Raw genomic sequence first — 21488 nt, 5'->3', positions numbered from 1 at the left:
GGCCCACAGACATGTGACTGTTCAGTCAAGGCTTGAACTTTCCGATCACGGCCACAGAGAAGCCTCACTGCCTTCCCCGGATTGGTAGATGAGATGCCCCTGTGTTCCTCTAAGCGCCATGTGAAGTTCCCACTTTCAGCATGATACACCTGCAATCTTTCCTCTCCGATAACATAGGCTAATATTCAAAGATTAATATTCGAAGATTACAGGGATTAAACCTTTGTTGTTTAGGTGCCCGTGGAGCTGGTCTGTAACCATTGCTCCCTAATCAGATTTATCACACACTGCCACAAGAACAACATTACTGAATCAGATGCTCTCCTGCCTGCCTGCACGTTCACTCAGCATGTTTCTCAGAATAAAAGCCACGAAGGAGTGTTTATTTGATGTGATACAAATAACAGGAAAAACGAAGGCATTTTCCAAAGGGGGGGGGATGGGCTGTGATGAAGGGAGATGAATAAAGAGATTACGAAGTGGGGTGAAATCGTAAGCCCACTTCTAGCTTGTTAGGTACTTCAGCTGCTTTTCCTTTTTTTCATTTTGATTTTAGCATCATTTGGATAAGAAGAATCACATCTGCAGACCCATTAGCTACTCTCACCGCACTAACCAATATAGAAGAAGGACAAAATCTGGGGAATTCACAGAGGAATAAAAAGCAGTAATAATAATGCAATTTAATAATGTAAAAATTATGTAAAAGGATTTAGAATATATCGTTGCTGTCCAGTGAAAAACACCAATATCCAAATATCTATTATTTAAGGAGCATGAAAAAACACATTTTCTCAAAAACTGCTTTACAATATATACCTAAAAACATAAAAAATAAAACCCTTAGCGCCATAAATGAAACTCTCACTTTATGCCCCTATCAGTGAACAGTTTAATGTCTTAAATGGACTTATGTGGATTGATGTCAGCGAGACAAATATGTCAGCATCAGCAAAATACAAATTAATCTCTCTTTACGTTCACAATTAACAATGATGTTAGATAGCTATCTAGCTATCAATGTTAAATTGTTAAAAATAGCTATATAAAGTATTCCTTACAAATTACCATCATGAATACAAATGTTAACTAGAAACATAAATACTAGTTAAATAGATGTTAAAATTTGTACCTTTGCGTGTCACTGGGTCTGCCAATTATACCCTTAGCTGTAGGTAACTGTACCTAGGAAACATTTCTGTGCCATTGATGGTGCATTAATGCTGTTTGTCCCTTTGAGATGTTGCCCAAAGTCTATTTCTGTACCGTAAAAAGTGCAATTACAAGGGTACAGCCCCAGTGACAAGCTACAAATTTTTACCCATTCTGAGAGTGTAGTAAACGTCACAATCGTCAAAAAGTGGGCATTTTCACCGGACAGCAACGATATGCAGGGATCTATGGCTCCAGAACACATCATGGATCAGGTCCAGTTAAAGTAATTCAGCGGTCATTCTAAGGTAAGCAAGGTATGTCCTTTGAGTATGGCCCCATTATTATTATATGTGGAGAACTGCAGTAACATTATTGTCATCCTGTCTGAAGACTGACACAAAGAATCCACAGCTTTATAATGGACCACATCAAAGAAGTACTAGTCTTATTAATTTTTTAACATTGTGCACTCTGCGGGATGGATGGTGAATATGGAGTGAAGTGAGTCGGATCGGCACCCTGCACCCCCCCCCACCCCTTGGGGGCGCCAGAGAACCAGCACGTTGACCCCGAGCGGAACCCTTGGCTGTGAACTCCAAATTCCGCAGCGTGCAGACGGCCCACAAACTCCGTTTTCAGCTAAAACAGCATCACCCCCCCCCCCCCCACCACCACATCCACTGCCCCCCCCCCCCCCACTCACATGACATTCCCAAAAAAGGCCGTACAGCCCAAGGCTGCCCTGATTGCGCTGCATGACTCAACTGGCCAGGAATTAGAAGAGCGAGCGCCACTGTGGGGCCTCATGGAGCAATGGCACGGAGCCCCCATCCAGGCCAGCGTTACAAGGCCCCAGCTAGGCTGGGCCAAACCATTGCTATCATCTCACCAGTAATCGTCCAATTAGCCACCACCATACACAGTGTCAGTCCATCAGTTCCAGATGCCATCCACAGTTTTTCTCATTCATTCACACATATCACACAATATCATCACACAATATTATTATTATTATTATTATTATTAAGAATACAGGCATGAATCATGGCCTTCATTTCAGCGTGGGAAAACTCATTTACCAAGACTATTCCAAAATCCCTCTCTCATCCTGCAATTTCATACCAACCACTAGGGGTTGCCATCAACAGCATTATATTTAACAATATCACTACTATTCAGGGACTTATTATTTCGTACTCATGATATTTCCATAGCAAATTATGCCCTGCTCCTAGCTCTTTATTTAACTTTAGGCTTGGCTGTCATCTTCACAATTACTCCAGTGAGACCTTTCTGCAATAAGCAAAGAGGAATTTCATTCAGACCACACAGAGGTGCTGTGAATGATTCTGTTATATAATTTTATTTCAGATTCAGCTCATAACCTTATTCAGGCGAAAAGGGGGCATGCGGGTGTTACAGTAACATCCAAGCCCTCTCATATGTATTCATACTGTCATTATCTTCTAGCTTATTTATTGCACATATAAACACAAATATCCTCCGGGTACTTCACCTTCCTCCCACAGTCCAAAGACATATCATTTAGCTAACTGGCATCTCTAAATTTTCCACAGATATTATATGTGTGTGTACATGCCCTGCAATGAACTAGCATCCCATGCAGTGTGCATCCCATGCAGTGTGCATCCCAGCCTTATGCCCTATACTGCGGGGGATAATCCCCCACCCCCATGACTGGGCTAAATGGTTAGAAGCATAAATTACTTATTGAAATACTATAAGAATACTGGCAATGCTCCGGAAATGAAGGCATCCACTGTCCATAACCACTTGTCCTATTCAGGGTCACATGGGATCCAGAGGCTATGGGCTAAGGCAGGTGACAACCCAGGATGGAGCCCCAACCCATCACAGGGCACACTCACACAAACAGGCAATTTGGTAACTCCAGTTAGCCTCAGCATGCTTTTGGACTGTGGGGGAACCCCAAGTACTCAGAGGAAACCCCACAATGACACAGAGAGAACATGCCAACTCCACCTCCCACAGAACCCTGCCAGAGACTCAAACCCAGGACCCTGAGGCATGAGGCGAAAGAGCTAAGTACTGTGCCAACAGGCCAATCAAAACAAAGACAGAATTTCTCACAGTTGATGGACCGATAGAAAACTTCATATAAACAAAAGTAGGAAGAGATGCGACATCAGGCCCCAGCACCAAGATGATAGTTGTCAGAGTGCCTCAGAGCAGGAACAGGAGAAGAAGAGCGAAGAGATCAACAAGCAGATTAGCTTGTTTTAAATCCAGAGGCTGAGGATGAACAGCTGCATTCTTCTTGAGATGATTGAGCATCATCTGACCAGCACTGCTAATGACGTCCAGACTGAGTGACAATCCCACACTGTCCCCAGCCTCTGTTTTTCATTCCTGATGCGATACATTGTGTACACTGACAATTCCTTACTTATAAATAAAACACACGGTGAAAGCTGGATTTTATAAATAAGCCTGATATTCTGACAAAAGCTAATATGCTGCATTATATCTCATCCAAGCTAGTCTCCTCCAACTCTACACGCACCATCTGCATTATTTAGGGACCTGCTTCAGCCATAATTGTCAGATAATATTGCAGGTCGATAGACAGCACTGGGACTCACTGGATAATGGTACAACTTCAACCCAGCTGGAAAAATTCAGAGACCATTCTATAGTTAAAAAAAAAATCTGAATTCTTAAATCCTGCTTTAATCCTAGTTCTGTTGGCAGAAGGCTACAGTAAGTGCCAAGCTGCTTCCAGTCTTTGCCTGCTTACATACATGCTTGGCACCATATGTATGTTATGTCTTTGCATGTTCTTGCTACTGTATGCACCAGGATCAATAAAATCTATCTTAATATTAATACTCCAGTTCCCTCCCTCCCATGCTGAAACCATGCAGTAAGGTAGACTGGCATCCACAGCATTGTACGGAAGACAGATGGATAGATATGTATAATATGCAATGTATGCAAGGCCGGGCTGAGCCACATGCCAGGAGCTACAAGGCTGCGCACCAAACACAACACAGGTCTGGGGCACAGGAGAGAGATTAAACAACGGAGAACAGTGTCATTACTTCCCTTATGAAACTTCATACATATTTTAATGAACATTTTATGTTTACATTTTTCAAGTACAATAAAAGCCAGGTATAATGGACTTCAAGAGACCTGGCAAAACAAAGTCTGTTATATCCAGAGTTGCTGTATGCCCAGAACACAACTACAGGACACCATTTACTCATGCCACACCCCAGCAGCTATACTTGTGGTATAGATTATTATATTGTACAATTATTATATGTTATATGGTATAAGCGAAATTCCGTTATATATGAGTCTGCTATATCCAATGCTTTTTCTGCATGTTCTTAAAGGCGCACGGCCAGGACCAGAGGACCTTGTCCCTTATAGACGACATTCTGTTATAAGAGAGTCCACTCTAACGGGATTTTACTGTATAGTGAAATGAGCATGATACTACAAAAGTAATTTTATTTTATTTTATTTTTTAAATCTGCATTCTTAAATCCTGGTATAATTCTGTTGGCAGAAGGCTACAGTGTGTGCAGTGAGGAGCTGCTTCCAGGCTCAAAGTCTCTAAGACAGCAGTACATAAAAAAGGTGAAGCAGGAGACACTGGCAATGACTAAACCTTCCAAACAAACAAACACAAATCAAGACCAGATAAAAATAAGTGTTTGTAATTACTTCAATTAAATAGCTAAATTGTAAGTACATGGAGCTATCGGCAATTAACTAGATTCTGATGTGCAAAGTAATTTGATCATGAATAATAATTTGCGAGATTAATGTTTTTTCCATGTATAAATCCTATTCTTTGGTCATTTAATTATAAAATGTATATCTCAAAGAATAATTAAATTAAAACCATCAAAGAACCCCTGGGCCCATAAAGCTACATCATAAACTATTCATACTGCAGTTTAATTTAATTTAAAAATTAATACCATTAATACTATTCAACGTCTTATCACTACTTGATTCAATGCCTTCCAGAACTCAATCCTGTATAGAATTCTTCTTAAGCACTTTAAAGCGTATATCCATTTAAACACTTGATTTTCAAGCTGACGTTTCCACATGTGACCCGGGTTGCTCTACATCAGCTATTTTCAAAAGCCAACAAGCTCATCTGTTCCAGCAGACAGGGTTAGGTTAGAGATAAACATATATCTCTGCAGTCCCTATTTAACACAAACCCACCTTTCCTTTCCAAGCAGTGTTATTGGCTAGTATAAGCCAGTGCTGTGACTGAGATATCCACTCTGTATGAGCTGCACTGATGAACAGATGGTGGTTTCCAGCCCTGGAATGGAGGTAAACAAACGTTCATAGTATTAAAAGAAAAGGTTCTATCCTGTCACATAAACAAAAATCATATACTGTGCCTGGCACTCAGAAATCAATAAAAAATATATTTGTCAATTTGAGCATCTTTTTATTTATCATTCTTCAATATTACATATTAATTTACTTTTCTGAAAGTTATGAAAAGTGAAATGTTGTTTAAAAAATAAAAATGTGGAAGTACTTACTCATGATATGTTCCTCTTCAAATTCGCTCAGAGTTTTGTGGGCACATGTTGGAAAAACCTAAAGAGACATAAAAGCTGAATGCACCAGACAGACCCTGTTGTGTGGCTGTTCTGACAGTGGGCATTATTAAACCATGTACTGCCTGATATTCAATATAACACAGGACCTTGAAATCACAAATAAGAAGCAGTGAACAAGGCAGCGGTTCCTCAAGCAGAGATTACAGGTTTCCCATTTAACTGAGCCGTAGGAGGTTGGTCCGTAGAGTCCCTCACAACCTTCAGTATCCCTGACCACTGAATCTCACCAGGTTTCATTTGGTGCTACCGGTTGCTCTGTTATTTCACTCTTAGTTCCTCCTAGATTCTCTTGGTGTTACTTGTATACCTTTTTGGATGTTAGACCTCATGCAGTGTTTCATATAACTCATAGCCATCTCGCATTCATCTCTGCTCTCTCATTGTAAGTCTAGCCTAGCAGCACTTGAACCTGGGATATCTCCTTGCCAGCTGTGTGTTGGTCGTATACTATTTGCCTACTGAATAATAAATGTAAATGTATTTCTATCTGCATCTGTTATTGGTGGAAAAGGTAAAATGCTTGGCTGGTATTACGGTTATACCGTATATATTTTCCTGACTGGGGTGGATGGGGGGAGGGGGAAGTAAAATTTGGTATAGAGTGGTCATAACGTTTGCGGCGAGGAATACAGCGGTAAAACTCCTTCCGGCTAATTTTGCCAGATTTCCAGTGTGACAATGATAATGACAGATTTCCAGGACATTGTGCATCATGGTGTCAGGTGTCCCGTCTATTTGCGGGAGATTCCCAGAACTTCGGGTAGAGGTGGGATGTCTGAGTATGTTACTTTGGACATACAAGTATATCCCAACGCAAACAGAAATTCAGAGCCAGAGTAGTGACTGCAGAATTGTGTGTGAGCTGAGTAAGATGGAGGCCTAGATTCTAGCACACAACAGCCCCAACAAAATTACAGTACAGAAAGAACCCTAAAGGGAGCATCTGCGAAAAGCAGATGGACAAGTTGTGAAGTGGATTAAAAGATGATGACAACCTTGCTAAGTGCTAGGCCACACTGCCATCTACTGGCCACCAAGCCATAATAACAGTCTGGCTGTAACGGGTCGTGACAATTTATCAATCAGCAAAAGAAACAGCACCCCAATTTAAGAAAATAGAAATTTAATTTCCAGAATAAGCAATAAATGTCCCGAAAGCCCCTGGGAAGCACAGGTGTGTAGCACTGAACTGTGCCACAAGAGCAGATTGAGTGCATGCTGCTGGTTCCCAGTACTGAGAGATGTGGCACACCAGCTAGTGGAAGAGCACTTCTTATCTCCCTTCCCTTTATGAAAGGACTTTGCAGGACTTAATTACCCAATCATCCATCTGTTTTTCTTCATCAGTCACACATTACAGCAAGGGCATAACTTTGGGTTGAGTTTTGCGGAGGTTGAGGTCTTCACCCATTTAAGGGGACCCAGGGGCTGTACTGGCTATTTGTGATTGTTCACTCCCATGCATTACACTGTCATAATGAATCGTAGGATTTTTTTCGGAAATGTGTCTCTAGTTATTTATGCAATTGTTCATATTATATATTTATATGTTTATATAATAATAAAGCTGTTACTTTTCCAACCCTATGCAAATGGATACATTAATATTTAGGCTAAAACCTTTAAGAACTCTGGCAAAACTTTAATGCAAGCAGCTGTAGAGGTATCGGTAAACCTCCACAAGGTTACTTGTGTGGTTGAATGAGCTATTGGGACATTTTATGTCATGTCTCATGTCATGCTTTAATGGTCTGTTATATTGCACTTTGTTTCCTTTGAAGTTAAGAAGTTCGATATTTTTCATATCAAAAGTCCCTTAAGTCCCATAGAGTGATTCTTTTTATCGTGTGCGCACAAGCTATTATTTGGAAGGAACAGGTTAGCTGCGTATAGCAGTCATGTTGTAAAAAGTTTATTGCACCACCGAAATAAGGGCGTAGCAGTGCGAGCGATGAATCTGTTCAAGGACAACGCAATGTCCACATTTCCACGAAATCGGAAAGGAGGCAAAAGCGGCTGTCATTGGATAGGTTCCTTGTTAAAGTCGCACAAAAAGAAAAAGATTCCAGAGAGCCAACAGATAGCAGTGATTCCGTTAGTTATAGTGAAAGTCGTCCTACAAAATAACCCTCCTCTTCTGCTCTCTCTCGTTTGAATATTAAGTTTCTTTCCTTCATCCCTTTGTATAGGTGTAGTACTATGGTTTGAACTCCCATGTTGGCCTGTCAATGCCAGTCCAAGATTTTGCTTCAACCAAGCAGCTGAATACTCTGTGTCTGTGACTCTTTATGCTCAAATGGTTGGTTGAAACAAAATCTTGGACTGGATTTTTACTTTCTGAACCTGAAATTTCCACCTCTGCCTGTGCTACCCACTGAGCCACCGTGCCACCTAATATAGGAATAATTTACTATGTCCTCATTCATGACCTTCCAGTACTTATAAAAAGTAAAACCCCGTGATATTATTTTTAAAATACTACGGAGGGCGATCTCTCGTCATCCACTAGATGGCGCAGTCGCGCTGGCTGGGCTGACGTCAGTGCTTTGCCGGTATCTAAGCCGAGTTAAGGGCCCAGTCTGTCCTTTTCAACGGAGCGAGCCGTAAGGGGGAGACGGGAGCCATCTTAGCGCAAACTCCTCAGCACAATCCGACAAAATGATCATCTACAAGGACATCATCACGGGTATGTGCGATTTTTACTCTCACCGCGTCGCTTGGATGGTTGTAGTCCGGGGGTTATTTTTTAACATCTGCTGTTGGCGAAGCTGTTATTTACTGCTGCCGTTTCGAGGCCTGGTTGTGCTACCGAAGGCCTTATGCCCGTTATCCGAATGTGCTCGAAAATTGTTGTTGCCTGATTTTTCTTTTGTAAAACGATGTACTGGTTAAAATCGCACTGTGTGTGACAGAATGTGTGTTTTCATAGCAGAAATTTACTTTAAATATTTATTGGCCAAGTAAGCGATAGCTTTTAGCTAACGGTGTTTGTAAACTCGCCGGCTGGGTTTGTCACAGGGATGTATCTGGATATCACATTGTATCCAGCTGCGCGGCATGTTTTTAGCTAACTTGTTGGGTGAATAAGTTCTGGTTTTCACTAATCGTAAGCACGGTGCGGGTAGTTGTTACCACACTGTCCGGGGCTTTAAAACTTTGTCTCATAGAAGCGCTGGGTAACTTTGGCGGCGTTACTGTCCAGGGAAACACGAGCGGCCGTGTTTGGGCGAGCTGCGCATGCGCCGCCGGGCGCGGAGCCGGTCCTGCTAATGCGACAACTTTTCTATGTAGTTACCGCCCTGTGTTGCACTTCTGTCTTGCAGGAGACGAAATGTTCTCCGACATTTACAAAATTAAAGAGTCTCCTAATGGAATCTTATACGAAGTCGAGGGAAAGGTAAGTCTGTTGTGGGCATTCCAGTTGTAGTCATTGTGTTCGTATTAGCTTTCCAGTTGTCTGTTTCCCCTGCTGGCCTCATCTGTTGTATGTGCACTGGCATGTTCACACAGTCAGATGTTGCAGTACGGGTTTGTCAAGGCTCTGATGCCGTAATTGATTTTTTTGTTCCCTTTGGACGATAGTCCCGTGGTGTGTTTTCGGGTCTCTCTCCAGGTGCGCCACATGTGGCCGCGGTTTACATGATGTCGTTTCTGCAGATGGTCTGCAGAACAGAGGATATCGATGATGCCCTGATTGGTGGCAACGCGTCAGCAGAGGCCGCAGACGAGGGCTGTGACTCGTCCACAGTCAGTGGTGTGGACATAGTCCTCAACCACAAGCTGCAGGAGACCTCCTTCACTAAAGACACATACAAGGCATACATCAAGGACTACATGAAAGCGTGAGTGTTGAGATATGGTACTGCCGCCCCCTCCCCCAAAAAAAAAAAGAATCTTGAGCATCCATTGACAACCTGACGCTGTTCACTTGTGGCCAATCAGGTATTTGGAAAGAGGATGCAAATTAATGTCCCAGCGCTTTCTGTCTGCTGTCACTGTAGCAGCACAGATTGAATGTGGGATGACAGTCTGTGTATTTACGGGACGGTCAGACTAACGCGAGGATAAAAAAAAAAATGCCCCTCATTCAGATCCATTCTAGTTCCTCGACGGGACAAGCAGAATTAGCTTCCACTGGCGAAGGGGAATTAGCAGGCCAGTTTGGCTCCTAGATTACTTAAATGACCGGCAAATTAGCGTTGCTAGACTGGTCTGAATGGGGTGTGGATAAGGTACAGTCTCACAGCAGTGCAAAATGGAGGAGGATATGATTTTGAGCTTTTGCACTGTTATGACTAGGGTTGCAAAGGGCTGGAAATTTTCCTGAAACTTTCCGTTCCATGGGAAGTTGAGCTGGGGAGTTTTGGAAATATTCCACATTAGAAACTTTCCATGGGAATTAACGGGAAAGTATGGGAATTAACAAGAATATTCCTAGAATTTTGCAACCCTAGTTATGACAAAGTTTATCAGTAATAAAATCTGGGACTGCTTTTGTGATCTTAAGAAATTGCCAGCCCATCCCACCCTTCATACAGCTAATTCATATTTCCCTCTTTAAAACATGCTGCTACCTAACGTATCTTTTCTTTTGTCTTGCTATGCAACATTTTTAAAAGCGACTCTATTCTGGTATCTTGGAGGGGGAGGGGTCCTCCACAATAAATTTTGCTGAATGAAAATACCGAGGTATATCTAGTTGCGCCCATTTTCGCTCAACACTGCAAAGACTGAATATTTTTTCACTCTAGCATGAGTTGAGTTTAGTGGTGTCAGTCTCAAATCAGGCGTGTTTCATCTTCATACAAGTGGTCTCTGGTTATTATGTGAGGATGAGCAGTTCTTTTATATTAATGACCAGATGATATTCTGTTCAGTTAATGGGAATATATAAATATTGAGTTTTTCCAGTTCTGTATTTAGTAATGACTGTAAGAGCCGCCCTGTACTGGGAACCATTTGTTTTTGGTGTCTTCTTTTGACAGTGTATAATGCTTCTGTGTCACGTTAGGCTCAAGACAAAGCTGGAAGAGACCAACCCCGACAGAGTGAAGCCCTTCATGGCTGGTGTACAGGAAGATATCAAAAAGATCATGGGTAACATGAAGAACTTCCAGGTAAGCCGAGTCCCTGTCTCTTCTGGTCTTCAAAGACGTGCCGTGATGATCATCTTAGGACACCTTTGAAGGTCTAGGCCTGTGAAAAGGAACTTAATCTGAGCATGCTGACGGGACACCAGTGACCATGTCCTTCCTCTGGTGGGTTCAGCAAATAATTTCTGTCCCCTGGTTTAGTTTTTCACAGGAGAGTCCATGAACCCAGATGGCATGGTTGGTCTGTTGGACTTCCGTGAGGATGGCGTCACCCCCTTTATGACCTTTTTCAAGGATGGTCTGGAAATTGAGAAATGTGTAAGTTGATGTGAACATCTTCAGTTGTTACCTCTGACTCAGCTGCCTTCTAACAACAGCCATTGAGCGATAAATACGTTTGCCCTTATCTTTGTTTCTTACCCTTGCATTATGTGGGTGGTGGAATGATACTTTGCATTCCGTTTGGTTGCAGTGACATCTCTGAAGACCGTTTTGCCTCCACTGGCTGCTTCGTTTCATCAGTACTGACCCAAGATGAGGACCCTGGCTGCTCATGTGCTCCTTATTTGGAATGGAAGCATTATTTTAAATGTCAGGTTACATGTTTGTCCCCAGCCCAAATTCAGCCTTTACGGGTTTCCAGTGTCAAATGCTATTGGGGATGGATAAAGGCAGTATTGTATTTGACCCCCCACCCACTTCCAGGCCGCAATTAGGTCATTCTTGCAGGACTTGCCACTTGCTCTGCATTCGGTTGTGTGAAATAAAATGCCCGCTTCCTTAAAGAATCATTTTGATTTCCTGAGCTGTAAGATATCTAATAAACTACTGGACAAATCTTCATGTGCTATATGGTGATCCTGTTTGTCCAAAGTTCTTGGCTATATTAGCGACAAACCAAATCTGCTTTTAGAGGATACTAGTATTTGAATAACCAATAAGTGGGTGTTCTGTAGCACTACACAAGAAGCAGTGATTCAGTCATCTGCAGTGGGGTTTTTTTCTCCCCCAAGATGTTTTTTGTCTACCCTGATTATGGTTCAGTGTGCTGGCTTACATCTGTTGCTGCCAGGAGATCGTTTGAATGCTCAGGGCAGTATGCTAGAACAGTAGTCTGTTGTAGATTTTTTTCCTAAGTGCCTAAATATGAATATTAAGATTCTTTCCTTCATCCCTTTTGTGTAGGCGTAGTACTATGGTTTGAACTCCCATGTTGGCCTGTCAATGCCCTTGATGATGCTGTTTTCAATTCCATACAGAATTATCCTTCTTGTTATTTAAATGCTTGGAGGCTAGATGTTTCATAACAGTGCAGCTTTGAAGGCCAAGAAGTCGGAGTCTCCAATACTGCTGTGGAGGAATAACAAGTCCTCTTTAAAAAGTGCCAAGCTCCTTGTGTTGCACACAAAACTTTCTAAGTGCCTGTTTTTGAAATGCTAACCTTTTCGTGTGATTTCACAATTTGGCCACTAGGTGTCAGGAGTGTTGGCGCCATAAGACTAAGGAACTTGGCAGAGTGTATCCCACTCAGATCTATTAAAAAAGCTTCCATGTTTGCATAATTTCATGATTTCCGAGTTCTGTAAGAGTATCATTTCAAAGGGGATATTATGTATAGCACGTATTGTTTACACGGTGTGTGGGAGATTTAACTGCAGGGCGTTCGTGATTTGTAGGTGAAGAGACCTAATCACTTTTGCTAATGAAAGGCAGCATATGAATCACAGGTTAAGTACTTAACCCTCTTTTGTCTTCCTTACTTTCTTTTCCTAGTTATGCTAATCCTCCTGTATCTACTTATGCTTAACTAATGTGATCTGCAGATTGGTTAGCCCACGCTAGCTGCCAATCTTCCATCTTGTAATTCTCAGCATGCATTAGAACCACCATCTTACTGGCTAGCGCGGGCTAACACTGCTAATAACTCACAATTCTTGACATGCATAATAAAATCAGCCTCTAGCTCAAGATAATTACATTCTTCAGGAAATGGTGGATTGAAACCGCTATTGTTTCCCATTGTTATAATTTACACAGACGTGATTGGATCAGGGTATGTGGTCTGTGGCTGCAATGGGCTGCAGTTTGTAACATCTACTGGTCTGTTTTTACCATGCTGGGACAGATGACATAAAAAAAGGTGGCATTGACAGAGCGGATTAAAAGCAATTCCAAGAGAAAGAGTATGATGACAGCATGCTCTGTTAGCAAAACCATTAATAACCTTTATAGGAAAGAAAATCCTTAAGTTCCATCTGTCTATTTTCTATACTTTTTTTTTATATATATATCTTCAGCAGCGTCACAGGAATTTGGATCTACAGGGAGGGACTACCCCAGGATAGTGCTCCTATCCTTCCTAGGGCATACACACAATTTGGCAACTCCAATTGGACTTACCATGGTTTTGGTCTGTGGAGGATAACTGCAAAACCCAACGGAGATGCCATGATGCCACGGGGAGACAACAGATTCAAACACCGGTCCTAGAGGTGTGAGGCAACAGCAGGGTCATCAACTCTCACGCATCTGTGACACTCATGCTTTCAAACTCTCACGCAAGGAATCTTACCGCATCGGGGTAATTTTCAAACCCTCCAGACTATTTACAAGGTAGTAAAATTGTCACATGCATCTAAACACGTGTGCAGACTTGAGCCGAATTGAAAGTCTCACTCCAACCAGGTGACCAAGTCTTGCAACCCTGCCACAGTGCCAACCACCCTGCCACCCCAAGCTCTTAAATTATTCTTATGAATTGTCCAGACTTTGTAATGTAATATTTTTTTTTTAATCTACAGACGTGTCTTTAAGTTACTCATCGTTAGCCTCAGCTCTGCATTCAGATCGCTGGACCGCCGATTGGGCAAATTTGTAGAAATAAAACCAAAAATCATTCGCCTGGTTGTTCAAGTGACTCCGATTGAATGAAGAAAGATTCCTAAGTATGTATTCGGCAACACATTCGTCAGCAAAGCTATCTGACGTGATTTCATGCCCTCCGTGGTCAATTGTTACATCCGGCCTGGCCAAGATTGAAAAATCAGGAGACATCCACTAAATGCTAATAGGCCTTTCACTCGAAGGAACTCTCCAAAAAAATATACACTATATTAAATCAACTTGACATTTGAAATGATTCACCTATCACTCTCTCCTTCTGTCCAGAAATATATGCTTTTTTGTTAAAGCCATGTAATAGTTTTTTCAGTCTATTGAGGATTTCATTAAGTCAATCAATGCAGTTAAGTCACAATTGTTCCGTAACAATTTTTAAGATACATCGCGACGGCCAAGAGTGCAAGTTTTGGGTGGCTGACGTCACTTAGCCAATCAGCACCGGTTCCCGAGCACAACATCATAACAGTTTTGATAATGGACACAATTATCTGTAATTATCACACGATGGAGTGCCTGTGCCGTTTGATATAATAACTCCATAAACACGCCCACACTACGGTCTCAAAACCGCCAGGCAGCGCTGAAGCATCCACTTGCTTCGCAATTACCCAGAAGGCAGAAGCCGGGGTCAGGACCGGGGCCGCTAACAGTTAACATTCCAGTTTTCGGTTTACAACAAACAGGCCGTCGTTTTCTGAAAACAAAAGTTATGCCGTCCGTTGGCTGCTCTGAGCCTCTGGGTTGCATAATGCCGATAACATTTCCATAATGTTATTGAGGAGCCGTACGCAGCCTGCCGAGGTGGTGGCGGGGGGGGGGGGGGGGGGGTGGAGATGCGGAAGGAGAAGGAGGGTCCAGGGCTCTGTTGCTTCAGGCCCCAATGCCAGTGTAGGTGGTTTCGGAGAGGTCGGTCAGCCGCCCCCTCAAACAGCCCCTGCCAGCTGAGTCCTCGCAGCCCCCGAAGGCTGCTCTCTGAGGATTAGCCTGGTTCCTCGAAGCGGTGCGGCGCATATCCGCCCCTGCGGGGGCCAAAGGGGTCCCGTGTTCACCAGGGTCCCTGCATCTATGTTCATTTTAGCTCCCCCTGGCAGGACGAGGCCTATTCCATGCCTAACCCCCTTCCTCATCCTGCAGCTCACCATGAATCACCTTCAGAAACGTGGGGAGACAGAAGGATGGTGACCACAGCCAGTGCCGAACCAAAACCCGGTCAGGATCAGATCCATCAAACCCAGCCCAGAGCTCCACCTGGAAGGTGACAGCCCCCTACTGCCTTGTAGGTACTGTCAGGGAAACTGAAATGCATTTCTATTTAACTGGATGACAGAGCAAAGGCTCTTCCCTCCCCCATCCTGTGGAATGATTAAATATTAAATAGACTGCTTCTGAGACATCAAAGATCTTTCAATTGCCAGGACACCAAGGAGATGCAAAAAGACAAACTGCGTTATTACCTCCTTCTCTGCAGGATTGTAAATGGTTCCCAGTACAGGGAGGCTCTTACAGTCATTACTAAATACAGAACTGGAAAAATTCGATATTTATATATTCCCATTAACTGAACAGAATATCTGGTCATTAATATAAAAGAACTGTTTCGAGTAACAGCTACTTAAAAGCATGCAGTACTCAGATCAAATTAAATTCATGCTAGACGAGAAAATATAATTAATGTAAACAAATATATATAAACATATAGCTCATCATATACATAAACAACTGCATACTGTACATAAAAACTGCCCCTCGATAATTATTCCTTGTTATGCACTCAGCAGTCAGAAATAACTACAGCCAGACAGTCCAGCCAAGACTATGGATCTCCAGAGATGAGACATCTCTCTCATCAGGGCCCTCTGCCATGTGTGATATAGCATCACCTCAAGGTTCCCAGAAACAGATTGAACATCACATACTCATTTCTACAAGCACTGCCTACATATACATTCATAGTTTATGCCATCGTGGTCTTACTTCATGAATAAAATCAGCCACACTGTGAAGCACAATTACAGAGTCTCATTTTGTGCCGGGAATCGGGTCTGTCAGCCCTGGCTGCTTGTCAGTCATCCAGTCACCCTCAGGGACAGGCTCTCTCAGATGTCAACTTGTTATTTTGTAATTACTTCGCACAGTTTCCCAGCACACATTTCGGCAGCTGTCTTTATGGAGCCAGTCTCCCTGCTGACATATAAGTCAAGGCCCAAGTGTCACTGTCTGCCCGGATCGACAGAGTACTATATTTGGCATGTCTGGTTGAACCATAGCCTCAGAGGTTATTGACACAACAGTCCTGTCCTATATTGTGTTTGGTATTGTGACAGCGTACCATGGCCACACCCTTACGGTACGACGTTGGCCCAGGGGGAACCATAGAGCCAATTACACGCCGGATCCCGTGTGCATTAATATAGGACGACACAAAGGAATTTGTCCAACTCCCTCATCCATTGCAGTTAATTAGGCCAGCTCTTCCCCGAGAACGTGACGGAGTATTAAAAACACCACAGTCAGGCTGGGTACCGATTCTCCCCAGTCACAGTATCTGAGAGAATCACAACAATTCCGAATCGCCGCAGATCCTGTGTTCTTGTGCCTACGGACACAGTGGCTACCGAACAATCAGGAAATAATGTTGAGGACCAAAGTCCGAGGGCTTGAAATGTCAAGTTTTGCTTCGGATAAGTGCAAACACACAATGAGCCCATTTATAAATATGTGCCCCCCCCCACCCCCCCGCTTGTTGCAGATTATAAGCTTACTTCCCTGAGATTGCCTCCCTCTCCTGTCAGCTCACGTGCCGCTGTCCAGCTGAGGACGCTTTTCATCTGAGGGAGCGGCGCTAATTGCCGAGCACGTCAGCGGCAGCGAGCGCATGGAGCGGAGGGGTGATTAAATCATGCCTTCTGAATGGAGGCCAGGCAAGCGGCTCTGTTTCTCCGCCCCCCGCCCCCTCACCGAGCCCACCCTGTCTCCTCCGCCGAGCGGCAGTAAGAGGCTCGGCTCCAGCGCCAGTCTCGGCAGCTAGCGGTCCATGCCAGCGCCGCTCCTGCTCGCTCACGCCACAGACCGCGCGCCTCGGCATGGACTGGAACCTCCGGAGGATGGACAGCGAGCTGAGGGAGATCAATCCGGACCTGCTGCAGCCCAGCAAGAGCTTCAAGAAGTCGTCCTCGGCCACCGTCACCCTCAACGTGGGGGGCTACCTGTATGCCACTCAGAGACAGACGCTGGCCAGGCACCCCGGCTCACTGCTGGAGGAGGTCGCCAGCGGCAAAAGACCTGTTCAGCATGTGGACTCTATGGGCAACGCGTTCATAGACCGGGACGGCCCCGTCTTCCGCCACATCCTGAACTTCCTGCGCCTAGGCGAGCTGCTGCTGCCCGAGGACTTCAAGGAAGCCGAGCTCCTGAAGCGCGAGGCCCAGTTCTACCGCCTGGATGACCTGGCCCAGGCGGTGGCGGACTGGGAGCAGCGGCAAGCCGCCCAGCAGGAGACCGCCTTCCTGGAGGTGACCGACAGCCACGAGCGATCCCAGGGCCTCAAAGTCTACTGCAGCGACCCCACGTTCATCGAGGCAGTCAAAGGCCGCCTGGTGCAGGTGTCCAAGAGCCGTCTGGACAGTTTCCCCGAGGAATTTGAGGTCTCGTCCAACATCATCCAGTTCCGCCATTTCATCAAGTCGGAGATGGGCTCTCGGCTCGTGCTGAAGGAAGACAGCACATTCCTGTGCAAGCTGGAGTGCCTGAAGCTGGAGATCGTCTTGCTGGCTCTCAAGGGCGGCTACCGGGTCCTCACCAACCTGGACAGCAGCAGGGGGTCGGTGGTGCAGTGCGAGGCCCTGCACTTTGTCAAATGACCTGTCGGGAGCGTTCGTCTGGGCTGCTCAACTGAAAGGCTGACTCCGCCAAGAAAGATCAAGGTTCTTCTTTTCCTCTTAAGAGAAAACACTTTATGATTTCTAGCTTTTCTTTGCTGTTACTCCCCCAAAAGCCTCAGCGTACAAGAATTGATGAGTATTGTGTACCTTCTGCCTGCATTCAGATTCGTTTATGTGGCGCGCTCTTAGATTTTAACTTCCAGCTTCCACCTTCCCGCTTTGAGAACAGGCATGAGGCTTTGTGCAACAGGCTGCTCAAAAAATGCTGTTACTTATGGCAATCTTCCTGGCTCTTTTCCCTTATAATAAAACCTCCAAAGTACTCAATGATCTTGATATCATAAAACAGTATATGAAAATTTTAACCTGCTATATTCGTTGTATTTGTTCTCCTTCATACAAACCCAGGTGGAGGTCGAAAGAACAGTACGATCGAATTTTGAATAATGCATGCTTGTATAAAAGTGGTTGTTCTAACTGGAGCGATCATATGATTTGTATTGTGAAGTGATTTACGATATGTGCTCTTCTGTATCTGTGATTAGGTTTTGCAGAAAAATAAAAGGTGTAGTATTATGGATGCTATTATAGCTTGTTTGAATGCAGCGCTGCAGAAATGTGTAGAAACTGCCGCTCCACGACCTGCTGTTGTGAGTGTGCGAAAGGTTAGGGAATGAAGGAATGTAAATTTGGTTTCGAACCATTTTCACTACGCAGGGGTGAGAGTGAGCTGCTGATTTTGGCGTTCGATCTTTCACACTGATTTTAATGTACGGAGGTTGCCGTGGGCTCTTGCTTAGTTGGGATTGGCTGAACGTGTGAAAACAAAAACGATAATTGTATTCTTTTACAATTACCATAGTAGCGTATATTCAAATCAGAGATGTAGGAGTATTTATGCGTTGTGTTGCTCACTAGAATCAGATAATTTTCTATGGGAATCGTTTTCTTACGCACATAAAAGCATGTGCATCTGGCTCATAATTCAGCTTCATTCTATCATAACACCCAGCCTCCTTTCCGAAAATCATTATGTCGTTTAAGTTAATAATGCTTGCGATCCACAAAACGCATGTGTGAATTGAAGACTGTTTGGAACGCTGACTATGTATCTGCATGGAAAACATGTACGATAGTAAACATTTTAAACGCGCCTTCATCGATCTTTTCTCCAAACGTGGATAAAGCATTCCCCTCTCCCTTCCGCAAATGCCCTTCGGGAAACGGCGAACTAAATAGATGCTGTCAACTGAAAAATTGCCTTATTTATCAAACGGATTATCAGGGAAAGCACCACACCCTTAAATTAAAGACTAAAACTGATCAAGTCTGCGTGTTTGAAGTTTATTCACAACTTAGAAAGCTTGTCAGCTCTTTGGTTCCCTCTGGGTAAAACACGTTGTAATGAAACATTTTAATTCGAGTTTAAATATTCCTCTTTGTGCAAATTAAAATTATATTACCAAATGGATAGAGTAGTATGGTTTTCCTTTTGCTGTTGCATACAATGCACTCATACCTTTCTTAATACTCGCATTATTACGCATTAATATGGTTCTTCCCTATTTCATCTCTTTTACAAATACAACATTTAAAAATGACAACCGATTGTGATCGCCAAAATTGATATATGATGGAGCTGATAATGTAGTGACGGCCTCGAAAATGTCAATGGGCGGTTTAATTCATTTGATGTCCTGGACTTTACTCAAAATACTGCGCTAATGCAACAGCTTGTGACCTCATACCACCCTTGCTGGATTTTTTTTTTCATTTTGGGATCAGATTTCCAATGTTATGAGACTGTTATGAGATGATGAAAATACAATTAAATAAAATAGGTTTCTAGTTCTCCCTGTTAATTAGCCCAATAAGGGGGAAAAAATTAGATGGTACCCAGAGGTAGGAAGGCTAGTAGAAGAATCCGCCCAATTAAATGTCTGGGGCGTTCAGATGGACAAACACATGCACATATTACGCATACGGTAACTCCCACTACAGAGCAGACTACAGCCCCACACAGAAGAAACAATCTGCTTCGGTTAACTAGCATCCGCTTATCAGCAATCGCATGAATCAGAAGGGCACACTTTTCATCAAGGCGCCAGGCCATTCCCCATGCAAGTCCACTTCATGGTGCATCTCTCCAGACCAGCTGTCCTGCTTCTATGGCCCCACTGGTTTTTGATCGGGGAATGTGGTGCCACAGAGACATCGATTCCTGTCACGTGACGATTAAGACGGGAGACAGACAGCACTCCTTCCGACGGGAGATGCGTGTTTTCCGTCTACATGTCCATGGGGCGGCTCTATATTCATTCGCTACCGACACATCAAATCGCTCACACATTAGTAGTTGGGTTGTTTTTTTTTTTTCCTTCCTGCACGATTTCTTATTAAATCCATCTGCCACAACACAAGCGAAAGCACGGACAGACCAACAGGGGACTTCATTAGCCAAGGCTCGTCATGTCTCTCTCCTGACTGTCCTGTTAAGGGGGGACTTTTCCGCTGTCGCTATGTCGGCCCACTCTTTAAGCCATGCATCTCACATTTTCACAGTGGCGTTAATTAATTGACCTGAGGGGGCTGATGTGTGAGCCAGCCCTGCAAAAATTTACCTCAAAATTCACAAAAAGCCCCCCTAAGCTATACACACTTCTATCTACAGTCCTGCTCACAAACAGGACCATGTGCACAAATATCCTTTCGCCATTTGCTAGTGGGGCTAATTCTGCATACCCATTCACCCACAGCGGAAACTTATCTCTAGTTTGTAAAAAAAAAAAAACCCATAAAAAATACTTCAGGTGCAACAGCAGGCAGTCTAAGGCAGTCATATGCATCTTGCACCTAGGAAATATGCATTACATTAAGATACCAGTAGGTGGCGCAGTGGTTCAGGAGGTGCTGTTGCCTCATACCTCCAGAGAGGGCATTGCTTTGTGTGTGTAGTTTGCATGTTCATTTTGTGCTTCGTGGATTCCATTTAAGGACTCTTTTCCTCAGTCTTTGTGTACTGAGCCCCCTGGGGTAGGCTTATTCCCTAAGCTGTTGGTAGATGACTGGATGGATTTAGATATAAAACCATGTTTTTTTTTATGCTGTGGTCACAATCAGTTAAAAAATGTGACCAAGACAAATTTCACACATTTTTATATTTTTTCCCTCCAAACAGGCTGTGTACTCACTTCAAATGCATGTTATCAAAACCATTCTACAGCTCTCAGGCGAACCAGGAACCCAAAGGTCTTGCACAGATGGGATTCTTGCACACAAAAGGATGAATGTGCCGGGGTATTTCTCCTCAACAGCCGGGACCCACATTCACAACACGCTTTGCATCACAGATTCAAAGATTTGCAATCTACAAAGAGGGTGTCCCTGCCATTCTCAAAGGTAAGACACAAAAGGTAGCATTTTTCATGCGCTACGCCTTTAAGAAAGGCCGCGCGATCGAAGTGAATTGACCACAATGTCAGTGGCACGGAAAATAGGATTGATTCTGCAAAGCGAATTGCCACTTAATCACAAAAGGATGTGATGAACAAGCCTATTGAGAAAGATGAAAAGCAGGCGGTAATGTGTTTTTTCTTTCTTGAAAATGACAGCTGCTGTGTTGGCCAAACAGATTTGCAAAAAGAAAGGTTTGTGTTCCTGTAGCAGTGCTGATGTCATACACCTGAGGTGACAGTTAACCTGAATTACTTCAATAAGATGCAACTCTTTTAGAATCACACGTTTGTAATGATGTTTACCAAGCTGTAGGGATGGTTAAACATTGTAAGTTAAGCTGAAAGAAGGCAACAATC

At 43.6% G+C, this 21488-nt stretch overlaps 3 protein-coding genes and 2 non-coding genes across 7 annotated transcripts in view; 4 read left to right on the top strand and 1 right to left on the bottom strand.

The window, feature by feature from the left end:
• The window catches only part of LOC111855933 (ephrin-B2a-like), a 60673-nt gene extending 51543 nt beyond the window's left edge, over positions 1 to 9130 (bottom strand). For all 3 annotated transcript variants that reach the window (XM_072698033.1, XM_072698035.1, XM_023835901.2), the window contains exons 1-3: positions 8934 to 9130; positions 5721 to 5778; positions 5389 to 5491 (exon numbers count right to left, since the gene is read on the bottom strand). The gene's annotated coding sequence lies outside the window, so the exon portion shown is untranslated. The remainder of the gene's footprint in view (positions 1 to 5388; positions 5492 to 5720; positions 5779 to 8933) is intronic.
• On the top strand, positions 8331 to 11735 carry tpt1 (tumor protein, translationally-controlled 1). Its single transcript, XM_023836218.2, has 6 exons — positions 8331 to 8487; positions 9125 to 9198; positions 9459 to 9643; positions 10813 to 10918; positions 11096 to 11212; positions 11367 to 11735. Exons 1-6 carry the CDS (start codon positions 8460 to 8462, stop codon positions 11367 to 11369), a joined length of 513 nt encoding a protein of 170 aa, XP_023691986.1. The 5' UTR covers positions 8331 to 8459; the 3' UTR covers positions 11370 to 11735.
• Positions 9699 to 9831, top strand: LOC111842796 (small nucleolar RNA SNORA31). Its single transcript, XR_002837998.1, has one exon. It is a non-coding gene; the product is annotated as a small nucleolar RNA SNORA31 (small nucleolar RNA).
• Positions 10956 to 11025, top strand: LOC111842766 (small nucleolar RNA SNORD58). The gene has a single exon (XR_002837994.1). It is a non-coding gene; the product is annotated as a small nucleolar RNA SNORD58 (small nucleolar RNA).
• Positions 11736 to 14638: 2903 nt separating the features above from the next.
• Positions 14639 to 18256, top strand: LOC111835362 (BTB/POZ domain-containing protein KCTD4-like). Its single transcript, XM_023795634.2, has 2 exons — positions 14639 to 15050; positions 16545 to 18256. Exon 2 carries the CDS (start codon positions 16879 to 16881, stop codon positions 17653 to 17655), a length of 777 nt encoding a protein of 258 aa, XP_023651402.1. The 5' UTR covers positions 14639 to 15050; positions 16545 to 16878; the 3' UTR covers positions 17656 to 18256.
• Positions 18257 to 21488: the final 3232 nt, after the last annotated feature.

This window comes from Paramormyrops kingsleyae, chromosome 1 (genome assembly GCF_048594095.1).
Source record: "Paramormyrops kingsleyae isolate MSU_618 chromosome 1, PKINGS_0.4, whole genome shotgun sequence".
Classification (NCBI taxonomy): Eukaryota; Metazoa; Chordata; class Actinopteri; order Osteoglossiformes; family Mormyridae; genus Paramormyrops; species Paramormyrops kingsleyae.
Note: the sequence above shows the minus strand (reverse complement) of the source record. Positions and strands in the feature narration are given on the sequence as shown.

Coding starts and splice junctions, on each gene's coding strand:
- LOC111835362 (XM_023795634.2), top strand. CDS start 16,879: ATGGACTGGAACCTCCGGAGGATGGACAGCGAGCTGAGGGAGATCAAT.
- tpt1 (XM_023836218.2), top strand. CDS start 8,460: ATGATCATCTACAAGGACATCATCACGG. Junction 8,488..9,124: donor CTACAAGGACATCATCACGG/GTATGTGCGATT, acceptor TCTGTCTTGCAG/GAGACGAAATGTTCTCCGAC. Junction 9,199..9,458: donor TATACGAAGTCGAGGGAAAG/GTAAGTCTGTTG, acceptor TCGTTTCTGCAG/ATGGTCTGCAGAACAGAGGA.